Here is a 16,840-nt window from a genome sequence, read left to right as displayed (position 1 = left end):
AAGGGTTATTTATAAACTTTCTTTGAAATCAATGAATTTTCTCTCCTTTTGTAATTTTTAACAGAACAGGTCTGTTTATGTTGATACTGCCTAAAAGTTCTAATTTTAATAAGACCAGGTTTCTAATTTGCTAGATATATCATGCATATAAAGAAATACTCTTTTCCTGTAGGAGTGCCTATCGTCTAAATATACAAAAAACATGTGGGTTAAAAATAAAGTTTTACAGTTGTAGTATTTGCTTTAAACAATAGCTTATTCGCTCCATCTTTTATCTCTTGTGCCCCAGTTGAAAGAATGTTCCTTAAGAAGTAGCTTACAAGGAAAGATGTACTCAAGTGTTCACTGCAAAAAACTAGTGAATATTGGTTAAATGGAGTCGTGAGCAGACAGCATACGGGGCAGACACACGTGCGTCATACGCAGTCATCCACTCTGTTGAGTAGCCTGGGCTGTGTAATTCAAAGTTGGCCCCCTCTCAGCTTTTTGTTACTCATGTACCACCAGGGACTTGTGCTCAGGGGACAGCGGGAAATTTCAACGCTTTTCTAAAGCAAACAGTTCCAAAAATTGTGACTGTAGGGTGCTTGATCTAAAAACAGATTTGTACCTGCTATTAATTGGATCCAGGGGCGGACTTCACAGCATGCAGCAGAATGGGAAAAATTTATCTTTGTGTCACGAATGTAATGAAACTCTTGACTCAGTGCCACTAATAGCTGTGACTTAGTTGACACAATCTTGTAGCATTTTTAACCTAATAGGACAGCAGCGTCTCAGAGCTGTGAAAAGTATTTAATTCTTAGCTGGGTAATAGGCGAGAAAAAAGCTGCCTCATTCATTGCTTTGTGTCTCACAGACACCAGGTTTTTATTCTTTCTGGTAAATGCATGTTACCATATTGTTATTACAGGTCTTGCTCTCTATTGTCACTTCAGTTCCCCTCCATTATCAGTGAGGGGAAATCATCTAGTGAGGAGTCATGTTTTTAATTGCATTTTCTGTTTGAAATGGGAATTTCAGTGGGATGGGAGCGCTATGGGTTTTCAGTTAAGTTGGTTTAAGTAACTGCTTATCCTGGAAAAAGCCAATGGGATGAGATTCAGGTAATAAAACATAATTGTTGGGCAGCTGAGGAATGTTGGAGGAGGTGAGCAAAAGCCAACTAGGAGAAAGTTCTACAATCTATGAGACACAATGTTATTTTAAGATAATTGATCCTTAAAATACTAAAATCTATAAAGTGTTTATCAACAACTATTCAACATCTAATATCAAAGATGGTATTAGAAAAAGTGGTAATCAGAACAAGATTGCCTCATTAGTTTTGTGAATGTTTAGAGGTGCAGGCTTTATTCAAGGTGCTTTGAGAATCATCCTGCTGGGAAACACGGAAATGTTACATATGCATCCTTTCCTGAAGGAATGTAACAATACTTCCCCCAACTAATATTTGGCCAAAATGGAGATTTTGCTAACTTTAGCAAATGTTCAGTTTCTGCTTCAAAACCATTTTTTTTAAATTTTTATTTTATTTTGACCTGAACAGTTCATTGCTGTCATGAAACATGTTTGATATCTAATGTGTCATTTTTATGGTAAGACCAAAATTTCACTAAACTGTTTGAAGAAAACTGAGGACAAGTAAAGAAAATCTTTCAAAGCTCTTCAGTGTAGTTTAAATCCAGTAAGTGAATTAAAATCACTAAGTGAAGAGGATAGAGTTTTCAAATGCAATTGTAGTGGATTTTTCAAGGAATTTGGTGCCAAATCACTTCTGAAATGTATCAGGCGCAAGGCTTTCAATTTATTTAGACTCTTCAGAAAATCTGAAGCCTAATCCCATTTGTAGGCACTGAATAAGTAGCACCCACAGTGTAGGATCTTTAGGTGCAGAATTCAGAAACACTGTCTTAGGAAAAGGCTGATTTTATTGTTTGAGGGTTGTGTTTTTACTTTGCACCTAACATTTGTTTCTAATGTGCCTATTAAACTGACACAGTATAGCCTTACCATGCCTCTCATTTTGACATTTTTTCCATCTGCTTTATAAGTTTTTGTTTTGGTTTTGTTATGTAGAATTTTTTACTTCAAAGTATCTGTTGGACTCTCCTGCACAGTTTCAGATAGTTTTCCACTGGTATATTGAACTGTTTTAAAACATCACCAATGTATATGCCTAGTTATTAACCCCACTATTTTGGGCACTGAAGAAACAGGTTTCCCACGCACCAGAGCTAGAGTGCCTATCGTGTGGTCTGGTACCTGCACACGGTGTCTGCTCGGGGCTGGATGCCACCCTTGTGGTTTTGCCACAGCGAGTATCTTAATGGTAATGACGATGTATTCCCTGCTTGCAGTGTTTTTTCCTAGAGAATGTCCATAAGCTTATGCTGTAAATGGTCTTGAAATGTACAGCTTTTCATAGTTTCCCACTGAAAAATATTTATTAATGGGGACGGTGAATTGACTCAGAATTCAAATACAAACGACAATTTCCTGTTACACCATTGTCAGTCCCTAGATTCACCCAGTGCCAGCACGCAGCATGTTTTTAAGGGTGACCCTTTGCTGTGTGAGAAGCATGTGATGCTTGTGCCAAGGCTGTCCTTGATACAGCTTTTAAAGTTCAGAAGTGGATAGGTGGGAGTGATTTCACATCTTGGAGGTGTTACGGTGTAATCCTAACTTTCAGAGCTGGGGTGGCCATGTTGCTTGGAGAATGAGAAAAAAGATTTGCAGTCTGAACCAGTTTGCAAAAGCAATTAATGTACTTTGTGGTCCTACAATAAAATAAGATAATACTCTCTGATATGAATGTCCAGTTTCCAAGTTGCTGTTTAGCCCTGATACTGTGATGCTGAGAATTGTGTGAACTATTGGAAAGCAATCTTATTTTCATAAAGCTGAGGTTTATAAAGGTGGGTTTTCTTTTGCGGAGTATAAATGATGTGTGAACTGTTGCTAGTGTTTGGAAGTCGCTATTATGGTGCATTTTGAGGAACTATGCATTCAGGTTTCTCTCTATATATAAATATATATATGTATAAAATATGTATGTTATATATATATGTTGTTTTGTGCTGACTTCTGAACAGGGATATATTTTACCCTGTAGTGAACACATGAAGAAAACTGTTGTAAGAGTTAAGTTCTGACCTTTTCTAGCTACTGATTGTATACTGATCAGAGGCTTTAAAGGTTTTTATAAACATTATTTTACACCCCCCGTATTCCTGAAGAGTCTTAGAACTGTTCTGCTGTAAAAAAATGTATATGATAATTGCTAACATGGTAAGATATTCAACAATATAATATAAACTTTTTATCAGTATGTGATGTGAAGACCTGGTTAGCTTTACGGCATGGCGGGGGAGGTGGTGTAGTACATACTAATTCAATCCTGAGAATGAATTTCTTAGCTGTTTTTGAGCAGGAGATTGACAAATCTCACCCTTTGTTAATTTGGGCGCTTAATAACCTCTTCTGACTCTCTTAAAAAAATGCAGTTAGTCAGTGAGAAAAACAACTTATTTGTGTCTGAAAATATTCATGGGAAGAATGATTTCAGAAAGTGTACTGGAGAGCAGTTGTAACTTTTTTCCGGATTGTTGTTGATTGTTGTCAGCAAATTATGAAAAATTGTGCTCATCAAAGGTAAGACAGCTGTGCAGATAAGCTTGGCACTGCTTAGTATAACTTCAGGAAGCTAACTAGTACTGGGTTTTCTCAGGTTGGATTTTCTTCCAGGGTTTAAGTATTGGTGTGATTATAGAGCAAAGTGCTTTCCATAGTGTCCTCACATTGCACAGGAGTTCACTATAAAACATATTACTTCTATGTGGTATTGAAGAGAGTTCAGTTTTTTACTGGATCTTGGAAGAACAGATAAATGTAATAGCATATCACATTTAATCTTACCTTCCAAAGCAAAGCATCCAGGCAGAGGTGTAAGTTAGGAATACAATCAAATTAATCTTGCAGTGTTCAGAAAGCTGGTAATGGATAACACAAAGAAATATTAATTCCCAATTAAATTTGTCATATATTTAAGGTAGAAATACATAGACTTGCAATGATTTGCCTGGGTGTTTATGTTGAAAGGTGCTTTTCCTTTAGGACGTTTTACTGTCCTTCTCCTGCCTGCCCCCCATGTGAATTGCCACTGCTAGACACGCGGTTCCATGGAAAAGTAACAAAGCAAACCCCTGCAGAACTCTTAATTTCTTGATCAATAAGCACCATGTAAAAATCTGAGTAATCCTTACTTCGGTACTCCTTTTCGAAAAATGTTCACGGGTTTGATAGTAACAGTCAGATCCTTCAGAACAGGAGCTTGAGGGATTTGTTTTCTGAATCTGGGTCCACTACAGTTTTAAATGAGAGCACTATATTGTGATACTGAACTCAGAGTTAGTATTGCAATGTCCATCTAAGTGCAATAACTAATTACAGAATTAGATAAACATCTTAACAACAAATGATATTTGATTAGAAATTAGTATCTTCCTAATAGTTATGTGGCTCTGCTTTTGGTAGACTTCCACAGCTTTTAGGTGAAATTGTAAACTTAATCTCATTTTTTTTGCCTTGTAGTTAATAACACTTTTAAATTCTCTTTACCTGGAGAAAATAAAGAGGGAGGAAGAAGAAAAGCCTGGTGTATGTGTAGGAGAATGCTGTATCACACATTTATAAATTGTATTTGTTTAAGCAGAAATGTATTCCATGTTTTTTAAATTTCTGATTATCTGATTTCATTAAGCTTCTCAGGCATGTAGAGTTTCAGCCAGGGAATGTGCTTTGTTTTGAACTGTCAGCGACCCCTGTAACGATGTTTAATTAACTTTTTGCCGATGTCAATACAGTTCCATCGTACCCGGCGGCTGGACGCGCCCCCCCTGGCGGCTCACGGACGCTGCCGGCCTGTCCCTCAGCCTGTTCCCTCAAGCTAACGGCTGCTGACCCCGAGCCTCAGGCAGGCCCTTCTGGGCCTACCTTTTAATTGGAAAACATCAATAATTTTCTTACAGAATGAAACACCAGCATTTGCATTCACAGCAGTTACAGTTAGCAAAATAAATAGAGGGTACTGGGTAACAAAGTAAGCAAATAAAATGGAATTACTTCCTTCTAAGTCTAAATTGCACAGTAGGTGGGTGGCAGTGATTTAGGAGTGGCACCCACTTAGAACAGTGCTTACTTTTAAACTTAGGAAATACTTGAATGGTAAAGAAAATTATTCAAGAATGTGAAGTCTGTGTTTTTAAGATGATTTAATCCTATAGCAGAACTACAATTTGAGTTAAAATGAATCTTGGTATCAGAATTCTTTCAAGCTATTTCATAGCATTAAAGAGAAGCATAATACATCTCGCTTACGTATAGTCATCTTAAAATCATGAAGCTGGGAGACTCTGTGGGTCAAAACCACCAGCAAGTGAATTCACCACCTCTGTAATGTTAGATTCCACAGATCCTTTCAAACTCCATGCTGCTGTGATTTAATGGGATCCTTATCATACCGGCAATGACCCATCCTCTCTCTGAAGCAGTGGGAGAAGTTTCAAAGCCAAACAACATGCAGATTGGACGTAAGGTTAAAAACTTGGTATAGAAGATTTTTTTTATTAAGCCATTTTCAGTAAAGCTGATTACAGAATAGAATACTCAACAATTATAGAAGTTATACTTCTTGGACTATGAGTATGAATAAAATTCTGCCCAGGTATTTCTGAAGGAAAGGAGGAGGAAGGGGGGTCATAGCAGATGGGAATAGGAGAGAAATGGCAGTATTTTAAGCTTATAAAGTAGAGATGTTAAGATAAAGGAGGAAATGCAGTACAATCAGCATAGACACCTGTAGGAAGTTGAGAAGAAATATATTGTAAAAACGTGTTTTGAACTAATATTAATTTGCATTTTTCAATTAATATCTTGTATTTTTTCATGTCCCTTAAACATTCTAGCAGCTGAGATTCACAAAGCAAATAGTGCTTAACAAACATGGAAAATCTCTAAAAGCTGACTTCCAATATTTACACAGATGGACCTGGCTGTAAGATTTTTTTAATTTATTTTTATATCACAAATTGCGCATCTGTCTTCATTCTTTGTCAAATAATGATTGAGAACACAGTTCATAGTATAATTTCCAATATAAAGTGCACCTGAATATCTGCATTAAAAACAAACTTGGTCTTCCAGTCTAATTCTATGTAGCCAGTAACAGAAACAGGTGGGTTAGCAAATAATAATTTCCTGTTGTGCAGGTTTTTTAGAACAGTTTCCCACTGTGTCCAAGATCAGCGTCTCTTTGATGTTGGTGATCAGAACTTTAGAGAATTGAGAAGTCTTGATTTTTGAGGAAACTGCTGATGCAGTTTCTTCAGGACTAAGAAGAATTGGCAATAACTTGTGTGGGACCATGTTTACATTTTTGCAGCTGATGATAATTAGCATTTTCCCATCATCTTTTAATTAAGAAATATGCTGATCCTTCTTATCAGTTCGTGCTCCCAGCTGCTAGGTAGCTTCTTTTTTCTGTTCTATCAGTGCCGTAACTGTGTTGCTTGTACTACTCAACTTCGTCCTGTTTCTAGTGCTGTCATCTAGAATATTGTCCAGGTCTTCCTGCATTGTGTCCTGGCCCGCCTGTATTGACTGACAGCTTTCAATCTTGGCCAAGAACTTGAGTCCCTTCTTACTGAATAATGCTGGAACTCTTCAAGACTGTTCGATTCAGGTTTGCAGCATTTAACCCAAAACAAAGCAGGTGGATTCCACTACTTGCCATGTTTTGATGTTTCTGTTGTAAAGATTTGTTAACCACCTCCTGTTAGAGAGCTGTTAAAATGCCTTTTACATGTATGTTGTTAAGAAGTGGGAAGAAATAATGAGAAAAATAATGGGAAATAATACTTTAGATGGCTATATCTTTATTTACCCTCTACTCTTTAGTACTTTTAGTAATTTTTTTTTTTCTGTAGTAAACATAACCAAATAACTCAGTAGTGCTTTCCTGAACAACTAGACTTGTATTTGTGCTCTGAAGTAGCACATGGACAATAGCATTTTACTTTTGTGTTTGCGTGCCGGTGGATGTGCAGTTAGGCAGCATGGCATGCATATTACTTCAACCACTGTAGAACCAGGAACATAATTTCATACAACATAATTTAATGAAAAGATACCACCTTTATATTGCTGACGGTCAGCAATGTTTGTAAGCAGAGAATGGTTGAGAGGTTAGTGTTCATCATGAATGCAGAACTACCTGAACTGGCGAGGTGATAGGACCACTTAGAACTTGGCTACTGCCCATCAGAATAAACATAGTAGGATCCCTGTCTGTGTAGTGAGTAGCTGTATCACTGCATAGTAGTTTCTTGAGTGGATGTTTTGACTGCATAATTTCATTTCTTTTGTAGTGTAACTTGGTTACATAGTCTGCCGATTCTGCATATAAATTTGTCGTTGACTTTCTCTGTATTTTTTATTAGATATAGCTACATTTCAAGAAAAATTGCAAACTGTCATTCTGACTTGTGAGAGTGGTGGGCTGCTCAGGCTACTGGTAGTTTGTAGAACTTTGCAAATCTTCCTTTGTTCCCTGTTTCATGGGGGAGACTGTAGTGTGATAAGTGAATAGTATGCTTGGTTTAATTTAGATAAAATAAACTTGGTGGAAATACTGTATTGGAGGCATCCATGAAAGATTTTGTGTTTAACAGTGGAAATCAGTTGTTTTAATTCTGCTATTTAGGAGATAACAAAGACAATTGGTTTTAACAGCCTGAGGCCATACTTTATCTCATTTATCATTGTTCTGTCATTTTATATCTCACTTTCATCAAATCTGTTTCAGCTAGGTAACCTTTTATTTGATATACCAGGCATATTTTAATTCAGTCTCAGCTATTAATTTTTAATTTTTTGACTTGTACCCTTCCATGACCTTGGTTTTTTAGGTGTTCTAAAAATGCTTAAGCAGTGTATCTGCACAGAATGTGCAAGTGGCAAGTAGGTTCTTCCATGTTTGCACTGAGTTCTATTTTAGATCCTCCATGGAAGAAAAAGTAGACTCGTGCTTGCTTAGTAATGTGCTGTCGATGAAATGATATGTAATAATGTGCAATAACCTGTGAATGGCAAAATAGAAAAAATATCCAAAGACATTAATTTGAATTTTTTAATTGATTACTTCCTTAATACCTTTAAAACACCTATATTCATATTATATTACGTGGTACTTCTCAGCACTTCAGTTGATTATGAAGCTAAAGGTGGGTAAAAGGGGAAAGCTATGACCCCCCCCCCCCCCCCCCCCAGAGGTTCTTATAACACAGTGGCTACATTTAAGTGTATATCGACACCATATAGCATTTCAAAAGTGACTTCCAGTATGATATCTCACAGCTACTTGTTCTGATTTTTGAAGAAGGCAAATTCTATTTGCCTCTTTTAAACAAATTTTAAATTTTGCTTTTGGTGAAGACTGACTTGCACAGGAGTTCTGCCTAAAAGTTGCATTCCTGAGGCTCCTCCATTTGAAGCCAGCTCACAGTGCAGGACAGGATTTAAGACTACTGGTCCAAATAGCAGAGAGCAACAGGTTTTCCCCTTCAGAGGAAAAGATATCTGGAAGCAGTCCATGCTGCTTTGAAATATTTGTATTTGGCTAAAGATATCTTTCATATTTGCTCAAATTCCATGACTAACTTTGTACTGCAGTAAGTGTAAACATTTTTTATTTTTTTTTTAAACTGTAGGGAATGGTAGAAAATATAAAGGAGTTTTCATTTAGCTAAAAATTTCATTTGGTTCTAGTGTCCTGTAACTTGAGGATGCTATTGAAGCCCAAGGGATTGGTTTGCATCAGTCTTGCTTGCTCTGCGTTAGACAACTGCTAGCTGCATTTTTAATTTAGGTGTTAGAAGCTTCAGTTAGTTAAAGTGACTGTACTTCATCCCAGCTGATCATTATCTAAGGACCAGTATCCACTTCTACAGCTCCTGTAGGGATCAGACGTGCTTCTCTGTACCTAAGGTGTGACTATAAGAGGCTGAAAGTTACAAGTAGCCTGCATTAAATTTGCTAATATCGGTCAGATTTGTGTTCTTTTTTCCTCGCAAAACTTTATGTAAAAGAGTAACTACTATTTTAAGGGAAAGAAACCCACATTGATTATTTGTGGGTGAAAGTGAGCTCCTTTCTTAGTATAACATACCAAATTTTATACTGATTGTCGATGTGGACGTTGCTTTATTCTGAAATATCTGCAGAAATGGGAAACCTTGTGTTTAAAGGGTGTTATTGGAAGTTTAAATATGTGTGTCTGTGTATATGTATGTGTAAATGAACAAAGGCCTCTGAATACATACTGGTATTTAACCTTAATTTTTAGCTATGTGTTGATACAGTTTTGATAGCCTGACAGCAAAATTTCATTTAAAATCGTAAGCAGGATTCTTTTGTTTAGGACTTACCTATAAATTCTTTTGAAATCTGCCTCCTGACAAGATCCCTTATTAGTGTTTGCAGTTGTTACATGCTTTAGCCTTTTGTAATTTTGTCATCAGTGCAGGTCAGAGGTGAAAGGCTCAATTGCTTTGATGCACTTGTTAATATCAGAGGGAAATGGAGTGTATAATTTGTAGAAGTTTTGCTTTACAGAAGGCTTTGTACTTTATACAGCAGGGATATATCTAGGACTGTGCATCTGAGTGCAGTAATGGAGTATTATCCAGTCCAACCTGTTTTAATAAAACCTTGTTTTGTTCTTAAGTAAAATTGAGGTGGTAGTGTTATACTTATTTTTCATTGATTTCTTATTAAGGAAATGAAGGTAATATAGATGCTGAAGGTTATATATTAAGTGACTCTTGAGGACACCAGAGGTGTAGACTAGAGGTGAGGTAAGATGTCTGTAGTGTATATAGAAAGCACGTTAACAGGTCTGAAAACAGTTATGAGGGTGTAGAATCTCCCCAGTTAGATAGTAAAGGGAGTGTAATATATACAGTGTATGCAACTTTGCTGTATTAATTTTGAGGACAGCGAAACTCATTCTTAGATCTTGGGACAACAGGCTATAGGTCTTTACTTTTTCCTACATTGTGCATTCATAGCCAAATTGGCAAATAATGTGGAGTCCAAACTACCAACATCTAAGCATTTCACGTCCACAATCTATGTATTTTTTTTAATTCAATATAGCTTTTGCCTTAAAGATCATATCATGGCTACAGTACATCTTACCTAAAGACCATTTTATGTTGAGTAAAAAAGAATTAAAATTACCTGTTCTTGATATAAGAAAGTGTTATTTATGCAGAGAGACTTAAGCTTTCTTCAATTCAAGACTCTTGCAAAGATTTGGCGTTCTGTAAGTGATGGCAAGATTGCAGAGTGATTATAGATAAAGCTGGCAGTAAACTGGCAGTACACTGGTACATTGTTTCTTGGTGATTGTGTTACAGAAGGGGTTGTATCGCTGTTTATCATTGTCTCATTGTTGCTTACATCACCATGTTGAATCATTAACCAGAGCTGACCAGATTCTCTTCTTACTTCAGTGCAGCAGGCTTATGTAAATGGGTATGGTGAGAAGGCAATGTGCTCCTTATTAAATTAAAAAGAAAACCCTGCAACATTGTGTGTGTATGTAAGGTTAGAATTCTGATCCCTTTTTGTTGTCCGATTCTTACGGAAATGCTTCCAGGGATGTTTGCACAGTGAATGTATGTGTCCTGGGTGTGAGAGGGGACATAGTACCCTCGGAGCCATGGGTGGAGGGAATAGATGAAGAGGCTGCATGTGTTGGAGGCTAAAGCAGAAACACCCGGTGTAGTCCACAGCTAGGGAGCAGACCTGCGTTGTGAAATGCCAGAAACATGGTTGCTTTTGTCTTTATTTCCTTCATGGGCACCAAGAGCTGACTGGTACTGTTCATAAAGTACATACTGTAAGGAGAGTGTTGGATGACTAAAAATTAAATTGGATCCCTTGGCTTCTCTGAATTGGGATTAGTAGGGTTTCAAATGGTAAGCCAAACGGAGGGTACTTCTCTCTTCTGTAGTTGCTTGCTTAAAGAACTGGGATTTTATTTCTGTAACTTAACTCAGTTACTAATGGCCCACCCAACACATAGCTCTCTTCTGAGAGAAACAACATTTTCACCTGGTTCAGGTCACCAATTCTCTTCTGTTACTGTCACACCCTGGAGGCTGAAACCCCATCTATCTGCTTTGCACAGCAGCTCCATACTTCACTGTGCAGCTGTCATGCTGTTCTTCGGGTAAGGCATGCCACCGAAGTTATGACTGTTTGGGTGGGATATTTGCCAAAATTAGTGTTGTTTATATAGAATATCCCAAACTGATCACCACAGAGAATGAGTGGAAGTCACCCTATTCTCTGAGAAAGGTGTGTTTGTGTGTGTGTATATATATAGATATATATATACACACATATAAATATATATCTATATAAATAAAAATCTCTGATTTACAACTTTGAGGTACTCTGGGACTCTCGAGTTAAAACCACATCGTAAATTGAAATCAATACTTCTGTTGCTTCTCCAAGACAGGCACTGATGTGCTGTTCTGAGATCATAGGTGTATTAACACCTATGCAAAAGCTTTAGTTTTAGAATTCTGTATAGTACAATTGAAAAAAGCAAAGAAGGAAGTCTAAACTGAAGTGTGGGACAGAAGAATCATCCCAACCCCACCTCTGCCACTGACTTTTATGGTGTTCTTTTGCGTATGTCCTGCATCTTCCAACAGTTGTCTTAGCCACGAAGCAGTGTCACTCTCCGTATTTCTCCGTATAGCAGTATGAGGCTTGATTGCTTTGTGACTTGTTATGGCATTCGGGCTGGGAAGAGCCACGCTCAGCCCATGTACAGTGAGGGCAGTTGTATGTTAATTTGAAGTCTCCATGTGGTGAAGAACTGTAATTAGTGAAACAGTTAAGCAGAATGCGAGCATGGATTTACCTGATGGTAAAGTATACCCCTTGCTTTGGAGTAGTGTTTTTTGTTATATGCTTCTTAATGGGATAGGTTCAAGGTGGTGGTGGGGGGGGATGGGCCACAAGACTTCATCATTTTAAAAAGAATTAAGCACATCACACCCTATAATGTCTTTATGCTGTCTAACTAAGACAGACATAGATGGGATTAAAGAGATTACTGGTTAATTTAGAAGTCTGTGACTTGAATCTCAAGTTCAGATGCAGAATTATTGGCACAGTATCAAAAGGCAGATTGACTTTCTTAAGCTTAACTAGACACGGAGACACACAGTATAGGAAAGCTCCATTTTAATATCTAAAACTCCCTAGTTTTCTGTCAGTGTTTTCATCAGAGAGGTAGGAGATTATCATGAGAAAGCAGAGCCAGGTTTAGGGAGTCATAATCCAGTTCTTCCTCAGAGGAAGGAAAAGAAAAGTCTGTAGCTTTAAAACTTTCTGTTAAACTAAAAAGGAATTTACATTATAGTATAGTTTAAGATTAATGGTTAAACTTCACCAGTCTGGTGTACAACAGTTCTTGTCTGAACACCACTAGAATAAATTTTTTTATTACAACTGTCTTGGTAAGCAGGGGCTTGGATTTTTTCCCTGATTTATATTAAAAATTCAGAAAAATCTCCCTGTGTACATTGGAAACTGTTTAAACTTATAGTCAAACCAATTTTGAAATACCAGAGAGTAAAGATGGAATAAACATGTAAAATACATCTAAAAATGTGTAAAAGCACTGTGTAGATGGTGATAGACAATTTAATTCTTTGTAAATCTATTTCTGGACTTTGGTTTTATATATATGTAAAAGATAATAACGTGCAGACGTACACACATTTGTCTTGCAGCATATGTAAACACCTAGTACATATTATTAGTGCATTTGATAAACCCAATGATGTAAAACTGGGATGGCAGTGTGAACCTGGCCCCAGTTTATCATGGCTAGACTTTTGTAAGCTGTTAACTCAGACGGGGAAATGGTAACTAAAGTAGTGGAGCAGTGAATCAACAGTATGTTAAATCCTCCCCACATGGCTTTATAAGAAAAGCTAGGCTTTATATAATGCCATTATTTCATCTTAGAAATCCAATTGCAACTGTGTACAGCTAGAAATGAAGATGATTTATTTCAAGGCCTGGGTAATACTTTTTTTTTTGTGATTGGCAACATATTAAAACATTGTTGGTGTTTGCTCTGTTTTGGGCTTTTTTTTCCCTACTTTAATCCCTGTATCGTTTACACCATGTTAAGAATTTGACTTCTGATCTAATTATTTCTTTACTGACTTTAATCAAAATCAGTTGTGGTTGCATTCTTCATAGTTATCAAGAATAATACAAATTTTAAAGAGGCGCAAGTGTTAAGGGTTTCCTTTCTTCATATTAGTTTTTGTAATACAGCATCTGAGACGTTCTTCTATTGTTTTGCATTTTAAGGGGAAGGGAGGTGATAAAACAGTTTTCCTGGGCATGTTTCTGCTTGTAACGGAGAGGAAAGGAGCTGTTGGGTAGAAGAAGCTCACGTTTGTGACATTTTCAGAGTGTGTGTGACTACTGTAAGGACACGTGTGTGTCTGCCTTTGGCTTGTCCTGCTGAGCTTGCTTCTGGTGATGTCTTGGGAAAAGATGAGTGCAGCAAAGGGTTAACTTTTTTACTATCAACCTCAGAAAGGCACATTTGCAATCCCTCCCAGTCTTGTCTTCCTTTTTACACCTCATTTGCTCACCGCAGCTCTTCACTTCAAGGCAGATCCTTTGACCTAAGCAGATTATTGTAGACGCATGAAGGACACAGCAAGCTACCCGTGCTTTTAAAGGAGGAGATTTTGGCTCCAAAATAGGACACTAAGCTTTTCAGCCTTATGCTGCTTTACCTAGTCAGCACGAGGCGGTGTCTCTGGGTGCTTAGTGGACTCCTGTGGAATCAGATGGGAAACAAAAGCAGAAGTGGCAGCTGCTGCAAATGTGGGAGCCTGTGCCATTAGAGGGACGCGATTGCTAATAAGGGCCTGCGAGACCTGGGTTTCCTTGGTTTCCACGACAGTTATTAGGTAACCCAGAAACTGAATTGTCTCCCACCATGTTTCTGGGGGATAGTGGGGCAAGGGGGTGCTCCAGGGACACAGCAGAGGAGCAGCAAATCATCACTCAAAGCGTGTGAAACTCCCGGGATTTTTGTGCCTTACTTCTTTGTTTGCTGTTTCTCATTTGTATTTGCGATTTGCTCTGCTTTACTTTTTATTCTGATGGAAGACCCTGGCGTATGCTACACAGTTTCTCAAATAATATTTTCCCCTTTTCATTTAGAGCTGAGCTTGGCAAAGCAAGGATATGAACAATTATACAGGTGGGCTACTCAGGGGGAGTGAAGATATAAGGCATCCAAACAGGTATTGGCAACCTGCAGCACTGTAAAAATGCCCCTCCAACAGATTTCTGTAGTTCCAGCACGGGAGACTGCCAGCAATGGGAGAAGTTCCGTGGGCAGAAACAAAGAGAAGAGCAAGGAAGTCGAGGTAAGAGGAAGGTTTCAATTTGCTACAGCAGGACGAGTGTGCCTTTGGTAGCCGGTGGGTTTGACTGCTCAGCAGGACGCAGCGCGCCGTAGCGTGACAGTACACACGGGTGCAGCATGCTTTAGCACACTGAAGCAAGCTCAGGTGATAAAATCTCAGCGTTACAGAAAAAAAGAGCATATCTGGAGGAGAAAAAAAAAAAAAGGAGGGGGGGAGTTGCACACCATGTTAAGGGGGTTTAATGTATTTATTTCAATGTGTGCAGCCTGCTAGTACAGACAGTCAGTGTTCCTTATAAGCTGTCAAAGAGCAGTTTTTGTATAATAGGTTGGATGAAAAAGTAGTTTTAATAAGATCCCTATCTTCCTGTAAAAACAACAAAAATATCATGCTAAAGTCTGACTTTCTAATATGCCTGTGTTATTCATAGCAAATATAGGCATCACCTCTGTAACTACTTATAAAAGGTGTCAGTGTCAGTTTTATCCGTTGACCAACGTTCTTTGATTCATAAACATACAGAAGTGTTGTTCCAGCAGTAAATATTGTATCCTCTTGTTTTCCAGTTAAGAAGAAACTGTGGGTTAACTATATTAATTGTTGGAACAGAAAGTACAGAAAATCTGTGCAATTTTAATGGTATTTTTATAGGAATCTCTTTTGCTGTGTATAGATGAATTATGCATTGTGCAACAGTGAAAAAAAAAGCATCCCTTCCCATCCCAAAACATAAGTAGTCTGCTTATAGATGTAGCAGTAAATGTACATACTATAGACATGTACTTTTTACAGATGTTTAGTGTATCTGTGTGTTTCTTTCCCTTTTGCTATATGGAAAATAAGGAACCATTGAGAAAACAAACATGATGTCTTTTAAGTAATATCTAAGAGATTGTGTGACAAACTGCATCCCTGAAAAAAAGTAGTGTTTTAACTTTCTTTTTGTGGTTTGTCTGACATAGTTTTCAGAAAATTTAAGTTCAATAGATGATCAATGCTCATATCTGTTGATTGTAGAAAAGTATTGGTAAGCTTACAGGCCTTACTTAATTTTTAAAATACCTTTTTTTGATCAATATTTGTTTTTGACAAGTTCACTGAATGTGATTATTCTGGTTTTTGTTTGAGCACCTATGTATAAGCAGCGTCCTTCTCTGGAAGTAGTCTCCAGTTGCTTACTGTCATCAGAGCTCATAACCTCTAGAGATTTGTGTTCTGAAATGGAAAACTTTTGCTTTGGTTTGTTTTTATTCTTCCATTGATTGGTTAAAGATGAAGCTTCAGGTGGAAAAAGTTCTTTGAATTAAGACTCAAGATGTGAAAAGCAGAAGTATATATCATGTTAATTAGCTTAAAATTGCTCTCTGGCATTCTTGTTTTAATTTGGTCATTAGAATTAACTGAAGAACACACGAAACATTCACACAGGGATCATATAAGTGTGGTAGTTAATTTAGGAGTGGGGAAGGTGTGGAGCTTCTGAATTGTAAGAATAGTCTCATGCACTTTTCTATGTTTTTTTCTGATGAGGGCTAGGTTGTGTCATTTTCCAGCCAGACTCCAGTATCTCAGAACACAAAGCCTTTTCTTGAAAGTTGGGGAAGTTATATAGCAGAAATGAGCAAAATGGCTGGGATAAGTTAATGAAAGTTCTTTTCTAAATTGAATATTTAAAAAAAAAAAACAAAACAACACCAAAAACCACCTCAAGCCAACCCCACAAAACTCCCAACCAAACTTACAACTACAGGCTGTGCATTGAAATGTGTTTGCGGAACTGCTCCTTGCTGGGCAGAGCCTAATCATCCTGCTCAGAGATCTGCTCATCCCCTAAGGCTTACGGCTGTGATCTGTACAGCATAAGAACTCCCTGATACAATTGATAGAGATTGTAGATTGAGTGGTAAAGACTGATGTTTTTGAGATAATATCTACAGCTTATCTGAATTATGATGATGCTCAAGTTTCTTTTCTGGGTGTAATGTAGGATTAGTGAACCAGCCTTTTTATTGTCCAGACAGAGGTTGCTCAGGCTTATGTTGATGGTCGTCTATCCCCATGATTCCTACAGAAAGGGAAACTTCCTTGCTCATGCTCAGTGTTTCTGTCTGTGTTGGTGAGGGGCTTCAGGGTTCATGGTATCCACTGATACTGTGTTTGCAAATACCTGCTGCCTCTGCCTTTCCACGAGCAGGCATTTTGAGGTGAAAGCTACATCAAGTAGTTAAATGGGCTTCCTACAGCAGTGAGAGCATCAAGCTGGTTCAGGTTCAGGAACACATGAAAAA

The 16,840-nt window shown here is 37.7% G+C and overlaps 1 protein-coding gene across 5 annotated transcripts in view; it reads left to right on the top strand.

The window, feature by feature from the left end:
* MARCHF1 (membrane associated ring-CH-type finger 1) overlaps nucleotides 1-16,840 on the top strand; it is a 258,944-nt gene that overhangs the window by 89,401 nt on the left and 152,703 nt on the right. Inside the window, exons 1-2 of one of the 5 annotated variants that reach the window (XM_027813153.2) lie at nucleotides 13,910-14,087; nucleotides 14,344-14,552. The exons of the other annotated variants lie outside the window; for them this stretch is intronic. Coding sequence (XP_027668954.1) covers nucleotides 14,454-14,552 — 99 coding nt within the window. The 5' untranslated portion in view covers nucleotides 13,910-14,087; nucleotides 14,344-14,453. Of the gene's footprint in view, nucleotides 1-13,909; nucleotides 14,088-14,343; nucleotides 14,553-16,840 lie in introns of those variants that run through there. 5 annotated transcript variants of the gene reach the window in all.

The sequence above is a fragment of the Falco cherrug genome, chromosome 1 (genome assembly GCF_023634085.1).
Source record: "Falco cherrug isolate bFalChe1 chromosome 1, bFalChe1.pri, whole genome shotgun sequence".
Classification (NCBI taxonomy): Eukaryota; Metazoa; Chordata; class Aves; order Falconiformes; family Falconidae; genus Falco; species Falco cherrug.
Note: the sequence above shows the minus strand (reverse complement) of the source record. Positions and strands in the feature narration are given on the sequence as shown.